The 24,476-nt window shown below is 45.8% G+C and overlaps 1 protein-coding gene across 2 annotated transcripts in view; it reads right to left on the bottom strand.

Moving 5' to 3' along the window:
* NGLY1 (N-glycanase 1) overlaps window positions 1-24,476 on the bottom strand; it is a 213,168-nt gene that overhangs the window by 13,974 nt on the left and 174,718 nt on the right. Inside the window, exons 9-11 of one of the 2 annotated variants that reach the window (XM_078663965.1) lie at window positions 12,035-12,199; window positions 5,543-5,728; window positions 4,415-4,592 (exon numbers count right to left, since the gene is read on the bottom strand). In XM_078663965.1, coding sequence (XP_078520091.1) covers window positions 4,415-4,592; window positions 5,543-5,728; window positions 12,035-12,199 — 529 coding nt within the window. Of the gene's footprint in view, window positions 1-4,414; window positions 4,593-5,542; window positions 5,729-12,034; window positions 12,200-24,476 lie in introns of those variants that run through there. The other variant, XM_078663966.1, reaches the window with a different exon arrangement.

Raw genomic sequence — 24,476 nt, 5'->3', positions numbered from 1 at the left:
ATGCACCCTATCAATAGATCCCTTGGCCACGAGGGCTTGCACTTCCTGCCATAAAAAGGACATATGGTCCTCAGTCAGTCATTCTGGGGATGGTTGGAGGAGCAGCAGAGAGGCCAGGAAGGGTAGGGCATACCCTTTACGGATGATCTGCAGACTCACCTCTCTTCAGTGTATCCTGCTTCCAAGTGGGTGGCTGTGTTCCGCTAAGGGCATGTTAATGGTGTTTGGCAGGTGGTCCTGCGCAAGGGCAGACTTAAAGAGTTTGGAGCTGGGGTTCAGTATTCTGACTGGCTCTGCAACCCTGACCGCAGGGTCGATGGATGCCAATGCTGGGCACCTTGTGGAGATTGTAGTGGCTGCTGGTATAGAGTACAAAATCGCAAAAGGAGTGATGGGGTTGATGAGGCTTGCGAGGTGGGCCAGGTAAGTCCAGGGAGCATGCTATGGCCCCTATCTCTTTGAAATGTTCCAGAACTGAATCTGCCTTGTTCCCTGTAGAAAACTGGACTTTTGTTGCAGTTGTCCCCAAACGTTTTGCCCTCTGACTTCGACAATGCACTGTGGCCTGCTAACCAGATCTCAGTGCCAGTGCATCTTCCCCAAAACAAGTTGAAGTCTAATTATGCTACAATTGTCAATGGACTGTAGCTCACCCTGTAAGTTCCTAGTTGATGGTCCCCCAGGTTCCAAGGGCAGAGGTACTAAAGAAGGAACTTGAGGGCAGCAGCACATCTTATGCTACCCTAAGGGACCAACACACACATTTGACACAGACTGGTGTTGCAAACCATGAGTGAAAACATGAAATGACACTCCCGCGTGTCATGTCAAAGTCGCTGCATCCAATATATGCAAGTCACCTCTACAGCATGCCTTTGAGCCCTGAGGCAGGGTACATTATATTTTATGTGAGGACAGATCTGCATGAGCAGATATGCCCCTGTGATGTCTAGTTCTATTACTAGATATTGCAAGTGAGCAGGGAAGCCATATTAAGGTATGCACTGGTGAAAAAGAGTTCCCTAACACAGAATGGCTTCACAGAAACATATGGCGTTTGGTATCAAACACAGCTTATTAATACACCCACACAGAATCCACTGATGGATTTAGTAATATATTCAACCAGAGGGCACTTCAGAAGTACGGGTAACTGTTTTGAATTGGAGCGCCGCAATACACGTCCGAACCCGATAGCGGAAAGAAAATCTAACAATGCATCGATGCCCATGTGCACTATCACCGAAAGGAGGAGCCACCTTACCTCGTAACTGGAAAAGACTTCTTCGAAGCAATACAACTTGCAAACATCCGGCCCCAACACTAGATAGCAGGAATATGCAATGCATGTGTATCTACAGCACACATGCCTCAAACTGGCATTTACTCAATGCAATCACAAGGTAATCTTAAGTAGCAGAAGTAGTCTAGCATTTTAATCTTCTTAGTTGGCAGCACTTTGCAGCCTTTTGATTTGCAATTTCAGTTTTGTCAACTTTATAAATAGCCTCAATAATCCCAGCATGGAAAGTGTTGTCATCTAAAAAGCCAACACAGACTAAACGTTCCCCTCAAATGTTACACATGGCAGGGAGGCCTTGGTGGTTGTAGAACCAATAATACATTGCATTTTAAAGGTCTAGAGCAGCATAAATAGCGTTTCCCACTTCTGATTCTTGGAGGTGATCAGCATTTCTCCTTCACTAACTGCTAAGCTTACTTAAAATAATGACTGTGTACAAACCATATTTGACAGTCCTCTTTCATAGTTTCCAAGCAGCCATTTGGCGGGCTCTAAAATACTTCGGACTATTTAGCCAGCAGCATGTTGCAAGCGGCGATGGATTTTTTTTTTTTTTAACGGGTACTTACTCAAATAAAGGCAAAATAGCAAAACAACAATTCATGTGCTATGGGCAAAATGCTAGGCTGAGGTCTCACACCTGATAAGTGGCATAGCTATATTCCAGACGCATCATTCCACTATATTTTCAGTTGGGCATAGTGCACATCCATGATGAAATTATCATGTTTAGGTATAGAATGAGTTAGCTGATAACACATACCTGCTGCATGGTCCATGTTAATTCACTCTACAGCTAGTACTTTTAGTGACCTTCTATTGCAGGTAGCAGGCAATACTTAAGTGTTTGATGCCTCAAGTGCTTTGGTTTCTCTTCTCATTCACCCTGGGCTGCCAAGTGGCCTCATGCTATGTGCTGCCATTAGCCAACAACTCTTTCATTCTAGGACTAGGGTTTTGCATTTAGCATTAGAATGAAATACAGTGTAATTTGCTGCTGGCTTAAATGTCAGGACTGGCTTATAGTATTGCACAAGACATTAGGCATTTGATAGGTACATGTGTCATTAGTGTTCGTCAGTTTCTATTATTCTATTTGGGGAGAGGATGTGGCTCAACGGCTAGGGCAGCCAACCGCAAATGTGGGGATCTGGGTTTGAGTCTCTGGAAGGACGCGCAACATCCTGTGATTCTGGGCAAATCTCAAACTCCCGGTGCCTAACAAAAATGAATGTGTCCTCATGTAGGGCAACTGGTGCTCGTGTAAAGCGCTCTGATACCTTCGGGTCATATTTGCGCTATATAAAACTCTGTAAAAAAAAAAGAAAAATCAATTGTGTTATTGATCACCATAGAACAGATCGAGAGGTGCTCCAAAGAACACTTACCTTATTTGTAAATTATTTATGTACTATTACTTAACTTAGGCTGGGGTAGGGGGAGCTAGAGGGGTGGAGCCGATCCCCCAAAAATAAAAAGTGCTGCATGACTTGTAGGGTAATTTTAGAACTACACCTCCCTAATAATATTGACTAAGATACACCATTGGTGTCTACAGGTATGCTTTTTGTGTGAATTACAAGAAAAGGTGGCTGCAAGTGCTGTACCAAATAAATCAAGCTAAGGAAACTGTAAATGTCTCCTCTTGTGCGGTGCCTTCATGAAAGTGCTTGGAGGAGCACTTTTCAAAGAATGCTCTGCTGAAGAGGGGGCATCTCCTATAGAAGGAGGCAACTTCATATTCAATAAGGGATAATGCCAACCTCCTTTCTCTGTCCTTAAAAGTTTTAGATGAAAAAATCTTTACAAATATCAAACTCTGATGCCTCATCAAGTGGATAACAGCAGTAAATATGCTGAGAATGCGAATCTGTGAGAATCTCTTTGCTATTACAAGATAAACAAGGTTTAAATAGAGACTTCTTTTCTCAGTCAGCCATGGTGACAGCTGGTTGTAAGGAAAAAAGGTCTCCGTGTGTCAGAAAACAGTAATATTCCCTGAAAACAACACACAGTACCTCAGTGCTGAAGATAAGGAATTTCAAGCCCAAGGTAGACCAAAATAGTAATTTCAGAATGACTGAAGGGTAAAAGCAGAGCTCTGTCAGTGGACTCCCACACACACACCCAGCGGTAGAAAATCTGAGCTATAGTGGCCTGTAGGGGAAGGAGAGCCTACGCTTCCACCTCATTGGCTTAAGTTTGGGTTCTTTCAAATGAGGTGGATGTGACTATGTTGCATCAGGACTATGGCTCTTCTGCACTGTACTCGGTTTATTTTTGCACTGTTCTCTGCTATATTAATGTACTAGGGATTCCCTGCCCGACAATGGGGAACAATCCAAGCATGTGAATATATAAAAGATTCAATGTTGGAGAAATAGGCCTTTCCAGTCATGTGAAACATGCAGTAGTTGGAAGTGGTGTGAAATCTACTCACAACTTGTGTCACGTCAGACTATGGGCTTAGCTACAATAAAGAAATAAAAATGGCGGGTGACAAATTTGACAAACTCCAATTGAATATTAACATTCTAGGTAATATTTTTCCAGATAGTTCCATAACTTATTAAGCATGAAGAGACTGATCAAAAGCCGTTATTTTTATGGGCCAATGTAAGGAAAGGCACACAAATCCTTACAGTACATTTTCATACAATGCTTTCTTTTTGCCTTTTTTAACTCCTATCTGGTAGGTCAAGAGAATCTTAGAGAAAAACATGAACAATTGCTAGTCTATAAATCTATTCTGTGAACCGATACAAAATAGTGCAGTAAAAACATGTTTGTACAATATTTCTAAAGGTTTTAGCTAGGGCACGCCAAGAGGAAGCTGCCGGAGCCTGGAGTCAGGAATGGGTAAAAAAAGGCAGGGGCAAGGGAAGGTAGAGGGAAGTGAGAGACAAAAGGAGTGTTTCATTTCTTGTGGTCTGTGAATAAACTAAATTCGCAAGACAGACGGGTGAGAATTTGGTGAGTGTTGAATCTCCATATTTATCCAATGAGTACTACTGACACAAGGGAAGTGAAACGTAGGCCAGCACATCCACCCCTTCTCATTAAAGACTGCTGCTGTGACCATGCTAGAGAATGTTGAGCTTCTGCACAAACCTCCACTCAGAATAACTTCAGCTGTGGAAGACCGCAACCGCCACTTTACTTCTCCATTCTGATATGTTGCACTGCTAACTCGAACAGAGACATTTTCCACTTTTAGACCAACTGAACCACACTCCAGCTTCCAGCACACACAAGCATTTGTAGATCCTTCCCAGCGAGCTAAATATACCTGTAAGAAACAAGTAGCAAAGGAATACATTTAATGAGGTCACATTTTATAACTTTTCTGTTTTAATTGGACTGAATGCCTTTTCAGAAAGATCAGCATCAGTTACTTTCAATAAAGAAAAAAAATGTAAACTGTACTATCAATGCACTCTATAAATCCCTTTGCCCAGAAGCCTCAAAAAGTCTAACCACATCAGTTGACATGTCCCTTTATTTCTAATTGTTTGGTGTAGAATTGAAAATCATCAAATGTATCACTCTACCATGGACAGACTGTTCTACAGCACAACTATATTACTTCTTTCACAACTGGTGTAAAACATGTTCTGGACTTTAGGGCTTTTTAAAATAAATATCTTTTGAGATCATGGGAAATTATTATTTTTATTTTTCATGCTAATGTTTAACAGAGATGGGGACAGTCAATGATTATGGTAGGAGAAGCAGTACAGTGGACTAGAAAACGTGTGCAATGTGATGACCATCTCATTATTCTGGTCTGTAAATCAAATTACCAGAACCAATCACAAACACAATTCAGATTTAGAATAGTATGATAAAAATTAACAACATAACCAGGGCAAACAGGTAAGAAAACACAGAAGACAAAGTATATTCCGATTTGGCAAACAAACCAGCACAGGCTTACTTTTAGAAAACTTTATACTGTACGGTTACATTTGGGTTATTTCAAAGGTAGTGAATTGTTTAACTGGGTAACTACCAAGAAAGGTATTTGTTTACATCTGAGGTGACCAGATATGTCAAGAACATCTGTGATGGGGAAATCAGCCCCTTCAGACTGGATTTGCTGTTCTCACCGGTGTGCAAAAAATATTCATGATTAGCAGAAGAGAACAAAGTGGCATTCCGGGGGCAGGGAGTGAAGTTAGCGAAAGCTGCATTGAATAAATAGGATCTTGCAGGCAGAGAGTTCATTAGCTTAATTACCATTTTCCAGTCATTCTCCACTTTCCTGGCAAGAGATTCCATGCGCCAAACGCCGCTCTCCCAGCCCTTGATTTCTTCGTTATCATTTGAGACGCGTGTGTAACGATCTTCAACTACGTTATAACGGAGGTGAAAGCATTTAGAAGACTGCTCTTTTTCAGAAGGGACAAAAACAGTGTCTGCTTTCTTATTCCAAACAAAATAAAGATAAAAAATAACTTGGTTAATATTTCAATATTTATTCATGCAAAATATTTACAAATCATATACACAGACATCTAACCATCTCGAAAACCAGATAATTTATCTTAAAGTCAAAAACAAGTGCTTTTTCATTCCCTATTCTGAAGCATTTCAGCTCCCACATATAGGACACCCTAGTGAATTAATCAGCTACAGCGTATTTGAATTCCTTTTCTGCAGGCAATGTGTTTCCTTCAGGAACTGGATTTTCCTAAACAAAACAGCACGTGGAAGCACATGAAGAGCATACAAAACTGTCAAATGTCGTCTTATTTCAATTCAAACTTTTTAAAATCACATCTCGACTGCTAACAGAGTCAAAGAGAGCAAATGACATATTTCACAAAGCAGAATTCTGCTTGCGACTTTAAAGGCAGCCATAGCAATTACAATTAAAGTTGTAGGACAAAAAAAAGTTTGAATGTATTACTTTTATATTCGTTTTTTTCTGGGAATTGAGGGAACACTACATCTTAAATGTAAGTCTGTTTACTGTCTCACGAATCGGGTCCATTAGACAGTCTGAACAGCAGAACAAACCCCCTGTAATGTTGTATCCCACCCTAAGTTGCAATACAGAAAGGATAAAAGTTACTTACCTGTAACTCTGGTTATCCAACATTGGCATCTTTCATAGTTTCACTTACTTGATTACCAACTCTTCACATCCAGGCCTCTGGCGGGTCTATATACAGGATTTCATCCAAGCCTTATGCTTGATGGATCAGTGAACTGCCCAAGGGACCACCGCCTGCTTTAAGCATACTTTGAATCGATCAATGACATTTCTTTCGTTTCAGCTGGACAATGGAGCAATAACAGTAAAAAAGCATGCTTGGCCAATTATAAACTCTAATGAAGTTCCAGGCATCCAACCATACTTTATCATGCACTTTTCGTCCCACATACGAGACTCATTTTTGGGACTAAAACTTGGCGCTTATCCGACTAAGGAGCCTACCCCACTACTGGTAAAAGAATGGTCAAACAACAATTGCAGGCTCTGTGGATACATGGAGGAAACACTACTTCACATAGTGTGTATTTGTATAGCTCTATTAAACTTGTGTAAAATCATGCTGAGACCGTATTTTTAGGAAGTAGGGATAAGAACGTACCGCCAAGGTTTGATTTTGTTTAATTGGCATCTCTAGTCTGCTTATTTGCCAATTTGTAAACTTTTTAGCTGAAGCCAAAAAAAACTGATCGCCTCAGAGCCAAGGCAGTACCTGCTTTGTTAACTAGAGAGTATGCTTGTTGGCGTATTTGCCACCATTTGATAATGTTCAGTTAAATATTGAATGGTCTGGGAACTGTGGATTTAGAGACCTATCTGATTTGAACACATTTTTATATTATTAATATTGAATCTTGCTGCCTAGATATGTCGAGGTATACCTGTCCATTCATAAGTAATTGTAGTCTGGTATTCAACCTAAATGTTCAGTCAGGTAGAGCCAATTTGTTGAATGAATTATTTCCTATGGCCGTTATACCTTTGTATCGCCAGCTGAGGTTTTGAGATTTTCCATAGATGATTAGGAAAATATTCCTAAACAGTATGCGCCTTTGTGTATTTGCACAGGTCACTTGTTCTTGCTGCTAAAAAATGCTCAGATAAATATTTAATGCTCTTGGTACTGTGGATTTATGAATGATTTCATTCTATGATTTTTAACAAATATATATGTTATCAATATTAAAACGTGCTACTAAGTAAGATATGTCCAGATATGCTAGGCTGTACATAATTAAATGCACTTTGGTATTTTACAATTATTTTATTCACCTGCCAGGTTGAAGCGTGGGTGTTACAACAGGGATTCCAGGATGGCTAAGGTATGCGTTGCCGAAAAGAATCCTGCCACGCTCGTAGCGTACTCGCTACTTTATAAGATCTGTGTACCTAACTAATTACCCTAAGTACCTACCGGTCTGGACCTTATACCAGCTTTTAGAATCAATTTTGTCCACACACCACAAGGATCTACTGCCATCACCCACGACCGGCCGGGTTGGAATTATCACCGGCTTTGAGTTCCAAGTTAATTTGAAGCTTAATTCAGCCCTGAAGTAGTCCAGGGCACTCCCCTTTGGACGAAACACGTGTTGACTGGACCATGTGTTCTAATAAATCAAGAAGAATCATCACACCAAACGTTGAGGTGCTTTCTCATGTATACTCAAATGCAATGTCATTGAATACTATAGCGTGTGCATAGGCCCTGTGTTCACTTTTGGGACTTCGGTCCACTTGCTTGGGGGCTTTTGTCGTTTTCCCTCACCTAGTGCACCGCTTAGATAGTTGTACAATCACTCGATGACACTCAGCGCGCGCCATCACCTCCTGCAGATTTAGAAACTACCAGTTAGATATCAATTCACTAACTCTTGTGAAAGGAAATGTCAGGAGGAAAGCAGCCTTCCATGAAAGGTGTTTTATGTTGAATTTATGAACAGGTTCAAAAGGGGTGTGCATCAGTGCTGCTAAAATGGTATAACTTTGCGTTAGAAAAAAGACTTGCAATTTTCACACACGCAACCTAAGATCAGTTTCACCCTGATTGGGGCTCTTCAGTCAGGTGTAGTTTGGTTCCAGTGGCACAAGGGGCACAGGATCCATGTCTGGGCAAAATTGGTCTTGGGTTGTATGCGTTCTTGTATTTCGGGCTGTAATGTTCCTACTGGATCCAGGTCAGGACAGGTTTGCATATGACTGGGTCCAAACTAAGGTGTCATGGTGGGCAAAAGAATGATGGGTTGGAATGTTACCCCGAGCAATTGCCAGTGGTTAAACAAATTGCAAGATTTCTCCCTATCACCTAACCTTTTGTGTGTTTTCAGTAATTTGTCAAGCCAACACAATGGATACGTCAATGATTCAATCAGCCAGAAATCATTAGTAAACAGGGTCTTCATCAGGACAATAATATGGTTACATTCTCTCAGTGAGCAACTAATACGTCAAAAGGTTGTGGCCCAACTCCAGGTGTGTCAAATAATGCCAAGTGAGTTCAATTATTGCCAGTAAAAGTAGCTAGTGCTTTGTATCTGTAAGGAAGCCTAAAGCATGATGTGCGCCAACATCCGACTAAAATGAATTTGATCAGACAGCATCTTGAAAGACACAGCTAGCATAGATACAGAATTAAGTGATAAAACTCACTTCACATCATTTGATACAAACACTAGCCAGTATCAGCAGTCTTTCATTTTATTGTAAATTAGGACTTGTGACCATTTGCCATTTTATTCACTCTGCAAATTTCAATATAAAGTGCAGTATCTGTGGTCTCAATTTTATAGCTGGCCCTCCACTTTTTGCCTGGTTTTGATATAGTTTCAAATTTAGTGCACAGGTAACCTCCCATCCAGGTCGTCTCTGCCAGTGCTCCTCCCCTAAAACAAACCCCCAAACCCCCAATTGGTACTTCTGCCTCCTTTAAGTCCCTAGTAAATGGTACCCAAGGTACCTATGGCTTTGAAGCTGAAGAGGGTCCCTTGGGACTCCCTCACTTGGACAATGCCACTGCCACTGCCCTTGCAGCCTGCATGCCCCTGTGAGGGAGAAAATGACTAATTCGACATGGCACCCTCCCTGGGTGCCTTCCCAGCTAGCACTGCCTGGCAGTATAGTTAAGTCACCCCTCTAGCAGGCCTCACAGCCCTAAGGCAGGGTGCAATATACTCCTGGTGATGGCACAGCCGCAAAAGCAGATGTGCCCATACAATATTGGGTCTCATTTAAATAATGTTCAAAGTGCCAGTGAAGCCATAGGGAGTACATGGGCTGGGAACTTGAGTTCCACAACACCATGATGGCTTTACTAAACATAGGAGTGTTTGGTACCAAACTACTCCTTTCAATAAATCCACACTGATGCCATTGTGGGATTTATTGTAACACGCACCCAGAGGGCCCCTCAGAGGTGTCCCTTGAATCCTACCAACCCTGGTGTGGTCTCTGAGCGCTGTAGGCAGCCAGTCACCAACAGACATACTTCTGGAACCCTGGGTAGAGAGCACCTGCTCATTGGGACAGGAACAATGCACATCCTGGGCAGTGGTGTCATACCTCATCCCCAAGGATTGGCCGGTGCTTGAAGAGAGGAGCTTCTAAGGCCTGCCACCTTTGTAATGTGCCCCCCCCCCAACCCCCCCAGCCTCTGATGCTAGCAGCATACAGCCCCTGGTTTACACTCCTACTTTGGGCGGAAACATTTAAAAAGATAGGTGTGCCCACCTCTGCCAACCCAAACCGTAGGGTGGGGGGGAAGCGAGGTGAAGCAGCTCTTTCAGTCCCTGACATCTTGAAGATGGGGAGACCCCTCCAACCAGGGCTAGGTTTATGCCCCCTCCCTAAAACGCCCCCTAAAGTTAGTATTTAAGTGGCTTCCTCAGACTGGAACCCAGATCTGCGACGACCTAAGAGGACAGAAGACACCCTGCAGCAGAAGACTACAACTGCCATAGCCGTACTGTCTGCAGCATCGACGACCCTGCGACCTGTCATGCAATAACAACCTCAAAAACCCCTGGGAGGACTGTTGCCTACAATAATGACTCCAATCTCCCGAGAACAGCGGACCTGTCCAGAATAAACAGACTCCAATGTCTCCGGATTCAGGTGGATCCGCGTCCCCAGCCCACTCTGCACCAGACACCCACAGCCCGAGTGTCTCACCTGTACTGTGAAGTCTCCCCGGAGATCCTGACCTAATGTCCAGTGTTAAATGACCTATCCTCCACAACGGTGCCTGCAGTGTGAATCCAGAGGCTCCACCCAGACTGCAACCAGCTCCAGTAAGAAGACTCAGACATCAAAAGGCAGCCCTGCACCTGAAGCCCCTGGGCCCTGGTGAGCTGAACCGACAGCACCCCTACCACCCTCTACATCCCAACTTATCTCTACTGTTGTTGGTCTTCCTCCTGCAAACTCCGGTGCCAAGCCTGCAGCTCCTTACAGTCAAGAAGTTCCTCATTGAAAAGCATTGGGTGCCAGACGTTGAATTTGCACCCCGCACCCAGCCCCCCTGCGACACTGGTGGTGTATGTTTGGTGCTGCTTTGTGGCCCTTGTGCTTAACCCAACCCCCAAAGTTTGGCCTCTGCAACCAATCTAATTACCTGCAAACAGTGTGGCTCCAGGCACCCCCTGGTTCCATCGAAAAACATTGGGTTGAGCTCCGACTTTGACCTCTGCATTCGGCCGCCCTTGTGCCGCTGGTGGTGCACTCTTGGTATTTACCTGACCCCTGGCCCTTGCTGACTCTTGGCTCCGAAGACTGAAATTTTAAGTTAGATACTTACCTGTTTAACAGCAATATTGTTTTCTCCATAGCATAACACTGGACAGTGTGAAAAAGGTTTTAAGTGTTAATTTTTTTAAGAGATAAGTATTTTTAATTAAAACATACTTACCGTATTACGAAGACGTGTGTCTTAAAATAAAGTACAAAGTATAATGTTATGAAATTGGTCTGGATAGCCTTCCATTATTGATCATGTGAGTGCAATAAATGTCTTACACTCCTTTGTGCTAGGCCTAAGGCTGCTTGCCCACTTTGGATTTTACATTGTGCCCTGTACATTTTTGGGGAACCCTGGACTCTGTACACGATATAACCACCTAGTGGCATACCATATACAGAGCCAACCTCCTACAATATGTATTACCAATAAAACCAATTTCTGATAATCTGGTGTTTGGCCCGCCTTTATACAAGAAGCCATATCTGAATTCTGGTCTAAACTGTCAAGTTGGGAACGCTACTTGGACATCAGAGGCCCTGGGCAGGTCTTACCCTGTTCTGGCTTTTCTGACAGCACACCCATCCTCCCTAGCCAAGATCTTGCAGGATTGCATTGGGTTATTATTCTTGCCCTAGGCAAACAAGATTTCTGCTTCATGGAGAACCCCCAAATCAACATAAAAGCTTGCAGTTGGTCAGCTCCTACACCCGTGTTATGCTCAAGATAGCCTTTAACATACTAATGACCACAAAATGTAGACATGAACTTTGCTTTGCACTACTGAGCTTTGTCGATCACAAGTTAGAGCACCTTCTCAGGGTATAGTTTCCATCAAGTAACTACATATTTATTTGCAATCACTCTCACACACAGCAAGATCAGCAACTACTTCCTTTTAATTAGTAGTGCCTGGAATCACCATATCACCACTGATACCTAAAAGAAAGAAATGTGCTGACGTATTCAACTTGGTGACAGTCATACGTAAATGACATACCTTCACATTAATTTCTCCTCTGGCTACTCTCCAAGCCAGTGAACCAGACTCCCGTCCTCCAAGCTCCCCAGGTTTCGGCGTTTTGGGAGAGATGAACTCAACAAGTTCAACGATTAACCTCAGTAGGAGCTCTTTCTTCCTTTGTTCAGGCAACGAATGCTGCCGCTGCAATACATTAAAGAGAATGTGACATTTTGGAGAATGTAAGCATATACTGTTTAACCTATACAGTTACAAGAGCAGGTTTTAACAATTATGCCGAGGTGGACATGCAGCAAACAAACATGAAACACAAGGAAGCACAGCAGAGTGGAGGGGCAGTACCACTATTTAGTGAAGCATAACAATTTTCGATAGTGAAGAGGGTTAGACAGCAGGTGATGCTTGAAAAAACGCTCATGACCTTGACAAACAAGTTACTTACCTTCGGTAATGCATTACCTGGTACAGACTATCTAGCTGCATATTCCTTACCTTTGAATCTCCCAGGCGTCAGGCTGGATCCGGAAACCTTTGCTGAGCAATACCCCTTGCGCGCGACTTCGGGTGGCTCCATTCGGCTCCGTGTGACGTCGATGGGGGCGGTAGCATCGGTTATGATGTCACGGTGCCTACATAGGTGCACGGACGTCAGTACTTTTCATTTTTCCACACCAGAAGCGCAGACCCACGAAGTGACTGACGTAAACGTGTGCAAAACAACGGCCCTGAAAGGGGAGAAACCCTAGTCCTACAACATCAGTCCGCAAAGCGGGGAGGCATGGGGGGGCTGTAAGGAACCTGCAGCTAGATAGAGTCTCTACCAGATAATGCATTACGAAAGGTAAGTAACTTATTCATCTGATAGAGACTTCTAGCTGCAGTTTCCTGACCTTTGAATAAGGTACCCAAGCCGTACTATCCCGGCTGAGGGTTGCGGACTCATGGACTAGACTAAAAAGTCTTGCAGGACTGAGTGGGCAAAGTGCCCTTCCCTACGCACTTGACCATCAAGGCAATAATGTTGTGCAAATGTGTGCAATGATGCCCACGTCGCTGCCGGACAGATATCTTGGACTGGGACACCCGGAACCAAGGCTGTAGTCGCAGCTTTTCCCCTGGTGGAATGGACCCTTAATCCCTCAGGGGGCAGCTTCTTCGCCAAGTCATAACATATTTTAATACAGGGAACAACTCAGCGAGAGATGGTTCTTTTCTGCACTGCCTTTCCCTTCTTTGCTCCCACATACCCCACAAAGAGATGGTCATCGACCCGGAACCCTGTTGTGCGGTCAAGGTAGAACGACAACGCTCTTTTTGGGTCCAGTTGGTGGAGGCGCTCCTCTTCCTTAGAGGGATGTGGGGGAGCAAAGAAGGTGGGCAAAGTGATGGAGTGACCCAGATGGAATGGGGTCACAACCTTTAGTAAAAAGAGATGCCCTGGTGCAAAGCACCACCTTGTCTGGAAAAGACATAAGATAAGGAGGCGAGCTGTATAACGCCTGTAACTCACTCGCCCTCCGGGCAGATGTAATCACCACTAAGAAGGCTGTTTTGATGGTCAACAGCCAGAGGAGACAATTGTGCAAAGGCTCGAAAGGAGCACACATCAGATAAGTGAGGACCAAATTAAGGTCCCGTTGTGGCATAATAAAGGGCGTGGGTGGAAACAAGTGAACCAGCCCTTTTAGAAATCTATTTACAATAGGAGATTTAAAAAGAGAAGTTTGGTCTGGCAGTTGCAAAAAAGCAGACCGAGCAGAAAGGTAACCTTTGAGAGTTCCCAAAGCAGAGCCCTTCTGGGCAAGGGTCAGAATGAACAGAAGGACAGTAGAAAGAGGAGCAGAAAGAGGGTTATTAGATCTTTCTGTACAGTAGAATACAAATTTCTGCCAACAGCAGGTGCATACCGACTTAGTGGAGGGCCGGCCTGGCCACCAGAATAACATTACAGACCTCGGGAGGAGGGTCAAAAGCCATCAACTGCCGCCGCTCAATCTCTACGCGCAGAGCTGACCGGTTTGGGTGGAGAACCCTCCCCTGCTGATGAGACAGGATCGACACTCATGCTCAGAAGCTCTGGATACCAGACTCTCCTTGCTAAGTCCGGCACCACAAGGATGACTTAGGCCTGATCGCTCTTGATCTTCTTCAGAACTCTGGGCAGGAGTGGTATGGGCAGAAAGGTGTACAACAGGCCTGGAGCTCAACTCGCGACGAAACACGTCGCGGAGTGATAGCCACCATGGAAACTCCAGCGCGCTGTACTGCTGACATTGTGAGTTCTCTTCAGAGGCGAACACATCTAACCAAGGTTCTCCCCACTGCTGAAAGAGACCTTGTAACACCTCCGACTGGAGACGCCATTCGTGATCCGCTAGGCATCGATGGCTGAGATTGTCTGCCCTGGAGTTCAGAGAACCTTGCATGTGTTTAACCGCCAGGGTTATGCCCTGTTCCAGCCATGTCCAGAGATGCAGGGCCTCTCGACAAAGGGTCCATGACCCGACCCCACCCCACCTTGCTTGTTGCAGTACCACATGGCGGTGGTCCGTGAAAACCTGCACCACTTCCCTTTGACAGAGGGAAAAAATGCTTTCAATGCCAAGCGAATCGCTCTCAGCGCCAACACGTTTATGTGGAGCTCCGTATACGATTGAGACCAGTGACCCCTAATCTCCATCTCTTCCAAGTGGCCGCCCCATCCCAGAAGTGACACATCCGTCACAGTTGTGAAATCCGGTTGGGGAAGGGAGAGAGGTCTGCCTTTGACCCACCACTGCAGATCTTTCGCAGTTCCTTCCCAGATCTGAACAACGTTGGTGAAATTTCCTGATGCTGTGCCCATTGGAACTTCAAGTCATAATGGGCACAGCATTACCAACAGGATGCAGGAGACCATGAGGTCCAACAGCCTCACAGTCAACCTTACCGAAATGAGCGATAGAGGCTGAAATATCGGAATCATAACCTGAATATCCTGGACTCGCTGCTCGAGAGGATGAGCCCGAAACTGCACTGTGTTCAGAACAGCTCCGATTAAAGGGAGCGTCTGAGAAAGAGCCAGGTGTGACTTTGGCACGTTTACAGAGAACCCCAGCGAATGCAGGAGGTCCGCCGTAGTCTGAAGGTAGGAGACAACTGCCTGGGCGAAGGACGCCTTCAACAGCCAGTCGTCAAGGTAGGGGAAGACTGAAACACTTTAACCTGTGCAGATGAGCTGCAACCACCGCCATCACCTTGGTGAACACCCGAGGGGCACTGGTAAGGCAGTACGGGAGCAATGTAAACTGAAAGTGCTCTTGGTCTACCTTGAACCGCATGTAACGCATGTGGCCCGGCAGGATGGCAATGTGAAAACACACATCTTGCAGGTCCAACGCCACAATCCAATCTCATTGGTCTAAGGCAGACAAGACATGAGCCAATGTGAGCATTTTGAATTTCTCCTTTTTGAGGAAGAGATTGATGGTCCGAAGATCCAAAATGTGCCAAAGCCCCTTGTTCTTCTTTGGAATCATAAAGTAGCGGGAATAACAGCCACTGCCTATTTCTGAAACTGGAACCTTTTCTATAGCTCCTTTGGCCAAACGAGCTGTAACTTCCTCTTGAAGCAGCTTTAAGTGATCCTCCGCCAGCCGTTCCTGACTCAGCAGAATAGTAGGAGGAAAAGAAAAAGGAAGAGTATAGCCCTCCTGGACGAGCTGCAAGACTCACTTGTCTGTTGTAATAGATCTCCAGCAGGGGAAATGATGACGAATTCTCCCACTCACTGGAGTAGTGTGGTCCTGCAGAATCAGCATAGGTGTGCTTGGAGGCTGCGGCTGCTGGGGGCATTGTGGTAGACTACTTCTGGCTTCCATTCAGAGGACGGAATGTATCGCATTCACGTCCATTCACGGCTTGGGCACTCTGTGAGGGACGGTGGCTAGGATAGGGTTGACGCGGCTGGAAACCCCTTCTGTTGCCACAAAAGGGGCGAAGGAAGACTGGCCACGAGGAGTGGAGGAGAGGCCCAAGGATCTGACGGTAGCTCGAGAATCCTTGAACGTGACCAGGGCAGAGTCTGCCTTTTCCCCAAAAAGGTGAGTTCCATCAAAAGGCATGTCCATCAAATTGGCCTGGGCATCCCCAGAGAAGCCAGATGTGCGAAGCTAGGCAAGGCGCCTCCAGGCAATGGTCGTTGAAATAAACCCGCCCAGCATATCCGTTGTATCCAAACCACACCCTATGGTGAATTTTGCCGCATCTCTCTCGTCCTTGACAGCCTGGGCACCTCCGGGACTTGTGGCTATCGCCTCCCAAAGAGAGTGGAGAAACGGCCCAATAAGCATGCGGTATTCACCGACCGCAGGGCCTCTCTGGAGGAAGAAAACATCTTCTTCCAAATAAGTCCAGTCTCTTGGATTCCCTGTCTGGGGGCGGAAGGGAATGCGCCCTAGGAAGTAGAGGCCTGCACCACCAAACTTTCTGGGGTGGGGTGTTGGCTGAGGAAATTTGGGTCGCCCGGTGCTGGGCAATGGCGGCGGGCAATCGTCCTGTTCACAGGAGCCCCTGTGCTAGGCTTGGACCAAGTTCTTAGTAGCACGTCTTTTAGTGCCTCATTAAAGCCCTAGGTTCAAGCACTTCGGTCAGGAGATTAGTCCTGACCTGCACTGAGGGCAGTTCCAGTCCAAGGACCTCAGCTGCCCTCTTAACCACCGTAGCATAGGACGCCCCCTCCGCCGTAGCCACTGTAGGTGGAGAGAGCATGCTAGTGTGTCAAGCTCTGAACTGCAACATTCTCCACATTGTTTTGGTCCTGCATGAGTACACATCCTTTTGGGCTGGGGTTGATAGCATTCTGCGTGATACGCTTGGCCACGACATGCCCCCCCCCCTGGTGATCCTTCACGACAAACGGGGCATCAGGGAGAGGTGTGGCGCCGCGGCCAGGGTGACTGACGCTGGAATCTGGGGACCGCGGTTCGATCCCCGGCTCCGGCGGCAGGGTAGCCCAGCACCATGTGACTCTGGGCAATAGCTCGCTTAATCTTCCCGATGGCCCCCAGCGCCTAGAGACCCTTACGGGTGATTGTGCGCTTTACAAATGTGGACTTTACTTTACTTTACCTCCCACAATGTTGGCTGGGTGGCCTCTCTATTTACTGCAGCAAAGCTGTGCATCCTCTGCTGCTGGTCCACTTTGGCTTTTCCCACCCACGAGGACTGGCTTGAAAGTGTAGCGAACACAGAAGCACAAACATCTAATCTATCGACTAAATGACCAGAAGCATTTGTTTACGGATATCTGGGATGCCCTTCTCCATCAGACACCCCAATGGGCTGTGTTCCCTTAAACTTAAGAGTACTTGGTAGCTATTATTAATCATTGTATCACCCCACCTTGCGTTTGTCCTTTGTGGTCTGGTTGTTTGTATGAGCTCCATCCCTCGTACCCCCTCCTTCCCGTTGGCCACATTATTATTTTTATGTTGAAATACAAAAAACGCAGTCATGAAAATATACAATAAGGATGAAATCAAATGTGGCCAACAAATAATCATAAACAGCCTTAAGGGGGACATTATACTGGAGCTTAAATCCAGGGTTCCTAATGAGGGCTGACTTCAAGGAACACAAGACTCGGGTTATTCGTTGTCAACAGCGAGCAGAGAGCTATCACCAAAGGGGGGGGCACAGCCAGCCCCAAGTTTCGTTCCAGGGGGCCCAGATTTTTGTCTACTTGCCCGGGCAGCCTCTGCTTTCATACACCACTCTCAGCCTGCATGCACTAGTCCATATTGGACTACCAATCTGATCTTTCAGTTCAGCTCCCCCTTCCTCGTTGTTGCGATGTTACATTTAGCCACCATACACCCCAGGGAGACCCACAGTCGCTCCGGCATAGTCAGGTCAGTGGCATCGAAAATATTCAAGAGACAGTCTCGGAGTAGCCTCAAAATCCTTACAGCAAACCAGGGATAAAGCGAAGACTATCTCCCCCCAATACCTCTGAAGAGTTGGGCATTCCCACCATTGATGCAAATAAGTGCCTACCTGGCCACAGCCACACGGACATACTGGAGAGTTCAGAAGACCCATTTTAACCAAGACGGAGCTCGTGTAATAGGCCCTATGGAGTAATTTCAGTTGAATTCATTTGAACCGGGACCGAATTGCTACCTCACGAGGCAAAGCGAGGGCGTCCCTCCAATCCTCATCAATTTCACCCACATCTGCACACCATTTTATGCGGACTTTGTCAACATGATCAGGTGAATTAAGGATTTTGTGATAGGTTAGAGACAGTGTACTTCGCACCTGGAGATAGCGGAAAGCTTCATTCTCATGCAAATTAATTTTCCGCTGCAGGTCAATAAACTGCACTATTCCACCTCCAACCCACAGGTCACCCACCTTGGACAGTCCAATCAAACCCGGGCTGACGCCAAAGCAGACTCAAGCGACAGGAATCAAACAATGGTGTCGCTTGTGTAAGTCTACCCCTCCAGCAGAGGGCCGAATTCACCGCGTGCCGATGGTGACAGTCGTGGAGGTCTTAGTGAATTTTGGTTCCAGTTTGATCCTCCATACACTGCCCTCAAGTAAGTGCCAGGCAGCATATTGTGCCTGTCCAGGGTCAGTAATGGGCAGATGCAGCCAATGATTGAGAACAATAAGTTGTGAAGCCCAATAGCATGATCTGATGACCGGCAGCGCTATGCCGCCATCATACCAGCTCTTGGTTAGTTTGGCATGCGCGATTCGGGGTGATCCATCGCTCCACAACAGGCTACGAACTTCAGATTCAGTGGAAGTAAAATATTGAGGCGGGACCAGGTGTGGTGTGTTCTGCAACACATACAGAAAGCAGGGGAGCGCCATCATTTTATAAAGGGCTGCCCTCCCCAAGAGCTTAAGAGGAAGGGTCTTCCAATGTTGAACATCAGCTTTGAGGCGCTGAAGGGGGGGCAGCAAATTACGTTGATAGAAAATTGCTGTATCGGTCGTACTATATGTACCCAGGTATTGAAAGCCCTCGGTCACAATTTTGGCTCTACAACCCGATGGGAGCAGGGGGATTTGCCCGCTGAGGATATATATCAGGGACATATGCCTGTTAACGGTATAGCCGGAATATTTCTGAAAAAGAGTAAATATATGGAGTACATTATTAATCGAAAATCTGGGCCTGGCCAAATAAAGCAGAATGTCATCCGCGTAGAGGGACACGGTCTATCCACTCCGGTGACCAGTTAGGCCCCCGAATCGTGGGATCTCCTCTGAGCCATATAGCGAGAGGTTCAGGCTCTAGGGCAAATAAAGGGGATAATGGGCACCCCTGTCTCGTGCCCCGCCCCAACTCAAAGACTGCTGACCTACTCCCATTCACCGCAATTCTTGCCAGGTGTTTAGAGTACTGGAGACACAACCAAGACAAAAACCGATCACCAAAAACCGTACCTCTACAACATAGCAAAGGGAAAAGGCCATTCGATCATATCAAACGCCATTTTGGTGTCCAAGGACATAATAACCGAGTCCTCCTGTATGGTGGTAGCTCACCCCAACACCCGAACAAACGGCGCAAATTAAGTGCCGTATTTTTGGTTGGCATAAAACCATTTTAATCCGGGTGGATCAGTTTATGAAGAAGGGGTGAGATGCGAAGAGGCAGGATCTTGGCCAGAATTTTTACCTCGGGTCAAGAAGAGAGATGGCAGATAGGAAGAGCATCGATCAGGAGGCTTTCCTACTTATGGATGACAATTATACTGGCCAACCGCTGCGTAGCTGGGAGAACACCCTCTAGTACACTCGCATTGTACATACGCAGTAAGTAAGGGGAGATGAGTGAAGCCACGTTTTTATACAGTTCAATCGGGAGTCCATTGGGGCCCATGGCTTTCTCGGACTGTGAGGAGGAAATGGCCTTAGAGATTTCTTCCATCGTTAGTGCCCCATCTAGATCCACGATCTCCTGCGAGTCCAGGCGCGGCAGCAGCAGTGTAGCAAGCAACTCAGCAACCTCCTCCCGAGTGGAAGTAGACACTGGGGAATAAATCTGGCGAAAATAAGCGGCAAAGGCGCCTGCAATACCAATTCTGTCATGATGTCGAATGGCACAGTCATCTACAATTTCCGCCACCCTTCTATTAGCCAGATCCCTCCTATCAAGCCCGGCCAACAACTTGCTGGCTTTATCTCTAATGTCATAGATCCTGTGTTGAGAGGCCTTATAGTAAGCCTAGCTGCTTTGTCCGCTATATCCCTGTATTCCTTTTGTTTAATAGCCAACTTGTGCGAGATCTCTGGTGACGCCTCGAACACCAGGTTGAGCTCAAGGGTCGTAATCTCATCTTCAATAGTCTCGAGTTGGTGACGCTTATCTTTCTTGTGGTCGGCTACAGCCGCCACCCCACACCCTCGTACCATGGTTTTAAAGGCTTCCCACAATATCACATCAGACTTGCCTCGCCATCATTTTCGGCATAATATTGTTTGGTAGTCTCAGTCAATCTGGTACGTAATTATGGAATTTTAAGATACCAGGGATTAACCATGTCTCGATGACTGGCGGGGGGTGTGCCGCCATTACAAGCGACAATTGGCGAATGATAGGAGATACCGCTAGGAAGGAAGGACAATTTTACGAACATGGGGAGCTGTTCAGCCTTACAGAAGAAATAATCAATATGGGACAGGCTACCATGCACGCCAGAATTAAAGGTATATTGCTTCTCAGAGGGATTACAGACTCGCCAAATGTCTATAATACCAAGTGCCCTCAGAAAATCAGACAATATCTTCCCAGATGAATCACTCAGTCGGGGGCAGACGATCCAACGACCCACCCAAAGCTGCGTTACAGTCGCCACCCAAAAGCGTATCCCAGTCAGGCAATCCAAACAGATGCGTACCCATGTCATTCAAGGTGGTGGAGTGGAGTTTAGGGGGGATATACAAGGATGTAACATTGAGAGGCCTCTCCTCCCATTTCCCCGAGACTTAAACAAACCGGCCCAAAGGGTCACACACAATTTTCTGAATTTGAAAAGGGAGGGCACTCCGTATCAGGATACCAACCCCCCTGGAACCACGCATATAACCTGCATAGGCTATGAGTTTGTATCCCCACCTGTTAAGCGCACAGGAAGTAGGGCCCTGTATGTGAGTCTCTTGAAGAAGTACCAGGTAAGGAGATGGTCGCTTAAGGTAGTGCAGCACTATACCCCTCTTGATCCGTTCACCTATACCATTAACATTCCAGGAGAGAAGTTTGAGACGGGCCAATGACGGACCAGCTTGATCAACCACACTCATCCTTTAAGATACGGCAGGGCCCCCCAAACCCCATAGTCCAGATCGATGCAGCGAACCTCGCGAAAATACCCCACAGCAGAAACCCTAGCAAAGCTGATAAGCAGTTGGATACAAAATAATCATAGGCTTCGACGAGGAGTTTCTGTACGTTCATAAAAATGCCCACACAATTTAGACTGTTAAAAACGACCACTTGAAAAGGACTGCGGGAAATAAAAAAACAAATAAAAACACACCGTTGGCCATTTTCTTGGTCCTGAACTGCTGCGCAGCCCGTAGAGGGCTCTGATGTCCAGTTGCCATTCTCTGGTCTACTCTTTCTCCATCATTTCTGCCTCTTTGCTATGCGCGTCACAGCCCAAGATATCTCTTTTGGTCCACGGATTACCTTTTCCCTGCCCGCTCCTAACTCCTTCCACCCACCGCAGGGCCGGTTCACATCCCATGAGCTCTATATGGCTTGCCTGATGCTCTCATGTCCATGCAATCCCCTCGCATTGTTGTTTTAGGTACTCCCTATATGCTTTTATCTCCCCTGATTCTGGTGGGGAAGTCATGTCCCTCAGTGGTTCCAGACCTCAGTGTACTTGGTTTGGCTTGACATGTTCTTTTGTACACAGCTTTGTATATGTAAGCTGGTTTGTACTCAATTCCCGTCTTAAACTCAATAAAAAGATTTAAACCAACAAGCGGGTCTCCACAGGGCACCGGGCCCAGAGCCGACCTAATCCAGGTCATTGGTACTGGGGATCTAATCGCCACACTCCTTAATCATTTTAGAGCTTTGGCGGATGCCCACAAAGTTGTGGTGACCACTTCACTGCATTGCCACAGATGGGGGAGGATCAAGTCAGAATAGTGGGTGCCATGCCGAAGATACTTGACAGTGGGTCTGCCATTTTGGCTTGCTTATCTACACCCTAGGAGGCTATTAAGTTGTGTTACTGCATTGCCACCCATACTGCTAATGATTGCCTACAGAGTCTATCTTGCAGCTTTCCTTATCCAGTGGCGGAGTCTCTCCGATTCTCTGAGCACAGGCTCTCTTCTTGGCAGTACAAACTACTAGGGAGTCAGATGGTATGTGAACATAAACGTACAGCTGTCGATAAGCACAGGCTTGTACTTCTGACCATTTGAAGTTCTTCTTTGAAGAACTAGACAGATCTTCCTGATTTATGCTAGGTTTTGACCAAGAAATCCTTTTATTCCTCATCGATCTGCATTTTTATTTTAAGCTGATCTGCCTCTTTGCTATGTACGTCTCCAACCTATGGATGATTGCATGGTAAACTGTTGTGTATCTAGTGACGAAGCCTTCAGTAGGTAGGGCTCGAATGATGGATCCACTAGAGGATCCACATTATAGTAGTGCCATGGATCATCTTCCTGCTCAGTAGGGATTAGTTCTTAACCGTGGTTTTGGGAATCCAGTTCTTGCTCCTGGTCTGAGCTGGTGAGTGATGTAACAGAGATGAGTGCACTGGTGGGTGCAGTGGTCCTTAATGTACGATTTCTTAAGAAGGAAAACATGATCAGTTCCTTGGATATAGCCTCCTCAAAAGGTACCTTCCTATCCTTAGAGGTGCTGCAGCCGTATTGTGCTGTGGTGAATGAGCAGTATCTGTCCTGTTTGAGGTGAAATATATATATCTTTTTCTGTCTAACATGAGGCTGTTCAGGTGCCTTGATAGAAAGAGCTGGTTCACTCAACATCGAGGTAGGTTATGAAACTGGTCTCAATTCAGATTCTGGAGTTGACTTTGGTGCCAAAGGCAGTGTATCAGGCCAAGAGGGTGTTTGTGATTAGCCTTGGAGGTTTGTGCCAAGTGTTCAAAGCTACTGCAGAGCCAAGGATGGCTTTCAGTGCCAAGTGAGCTTGGGACAATGGTTGATGCCAGCTGGCAGGGCCTCGAGACTAGTGGTTAGCCAAGGTTTGAGACTCATGTCTAGTTCAAGTCCCTGAGGGATGATCCATGGAGCATGTAAATGCTGTAGTGGTCTTCTGTGCAATCTGTGTCCTGGGTGCAGGTTTCAATATGGCAACTAGTCGGCTAACCTCCATAATCGGGGTCCTCTGGGAGGACAGTTTGTTGGTGCGATCTTCTTGGCCTACAAGAATACAGCATGAGCGTTACCTTTCCATTCCCCAGATGCCTTTGCCACAGAGGGCAACCAATGGCTTCTAAAGATCACTGGTACTGAATCTTATAATGCACCCACCAATGTGTTCCGTGCTATTGCATAGTCTTTTTACTTTTGAATACTTGGCAGGGTGTACAGCTTGATTCCTTGATATCTTGGAGTAAGCAGGTTACAAACCCTATGCTGGTCTGACCACTGGAACTTGCACTTGGGGCAAAACCAAAATGGTTTGTATGCCATAAACTTTCCAACTCCCTTCAACTCTCCCTCCCTCACTCCCCTACCAAAGGGTCACTCCCACATGACCTGGCACTGAGAGAAAAACCCAGATGCTTATTGATTCTAAGGTGCAGTCATTTGACAATGTTTTCTCCCTTCATTTGAGGTGGCTCCAGTGTTTTAGAGTCAAGCGACTTTTGTAGCTGGACAGCCATGGAGCTTCTAAAGTACTTCCAAATCCAATGGTAGCAAAAACACAATCAGAAAAGGAGTCTTTGCCCTGGCGCACTGTGGGTTTTGGAGAGTCACCTCCAAGCCAAAACTTATACTTCAAACATGAGTGCCCAACACTATATGGCAGCAGTGTGCAAAGCCTGCATTCTAGAGCTACGCGTTACAAACATGTTCACAGAGAAAAATATACAGTTAAAGTGAAGTTATGGATACAAAACGAAACCTAAAAAATGCTGAAATTCACCAGGTATGGTTAGCTTAGCAATTTATAACTGGCATGAAAGTCATGCAAACTATAACTTGTACACCATAAGCAGACTTGTGGCCTCACCCTTGATGAACCAGTTGAAATTACAAATCTCAAATGATCCTGATTGCTGGATTACAGATCATGTTAGCATTAACACTGTGAATGAGAGTACTAAGTTATTACTTATTGGCATAAGAATGTGTTGTAATCTATTGATGCTGAGCTTTTAGGAGTCATTACTTAGTGATAGAAATATTTTGAGCGTACAAGCATTGCATTCGATGTGCAAGTTATGGTTTGCATGGCTGT

This window comes from Lissotriton helveticus, chromosome 10 (genome assembly GCF_964261635.1).
Source record: "Lissotriton helveticus chromosome 10, aLisHel1.1, whole genome shotgun sequence".
Classification (NCBI taxonomy): Eukaryota; Metazoa; Chordata; class Amphibia; order Caudata; family Salamandridae; genus Lissotriton; species Lissotriton helveticus.
This window is presented reverse-complemented; position numbering and strand designations above follow the sequence as displayed.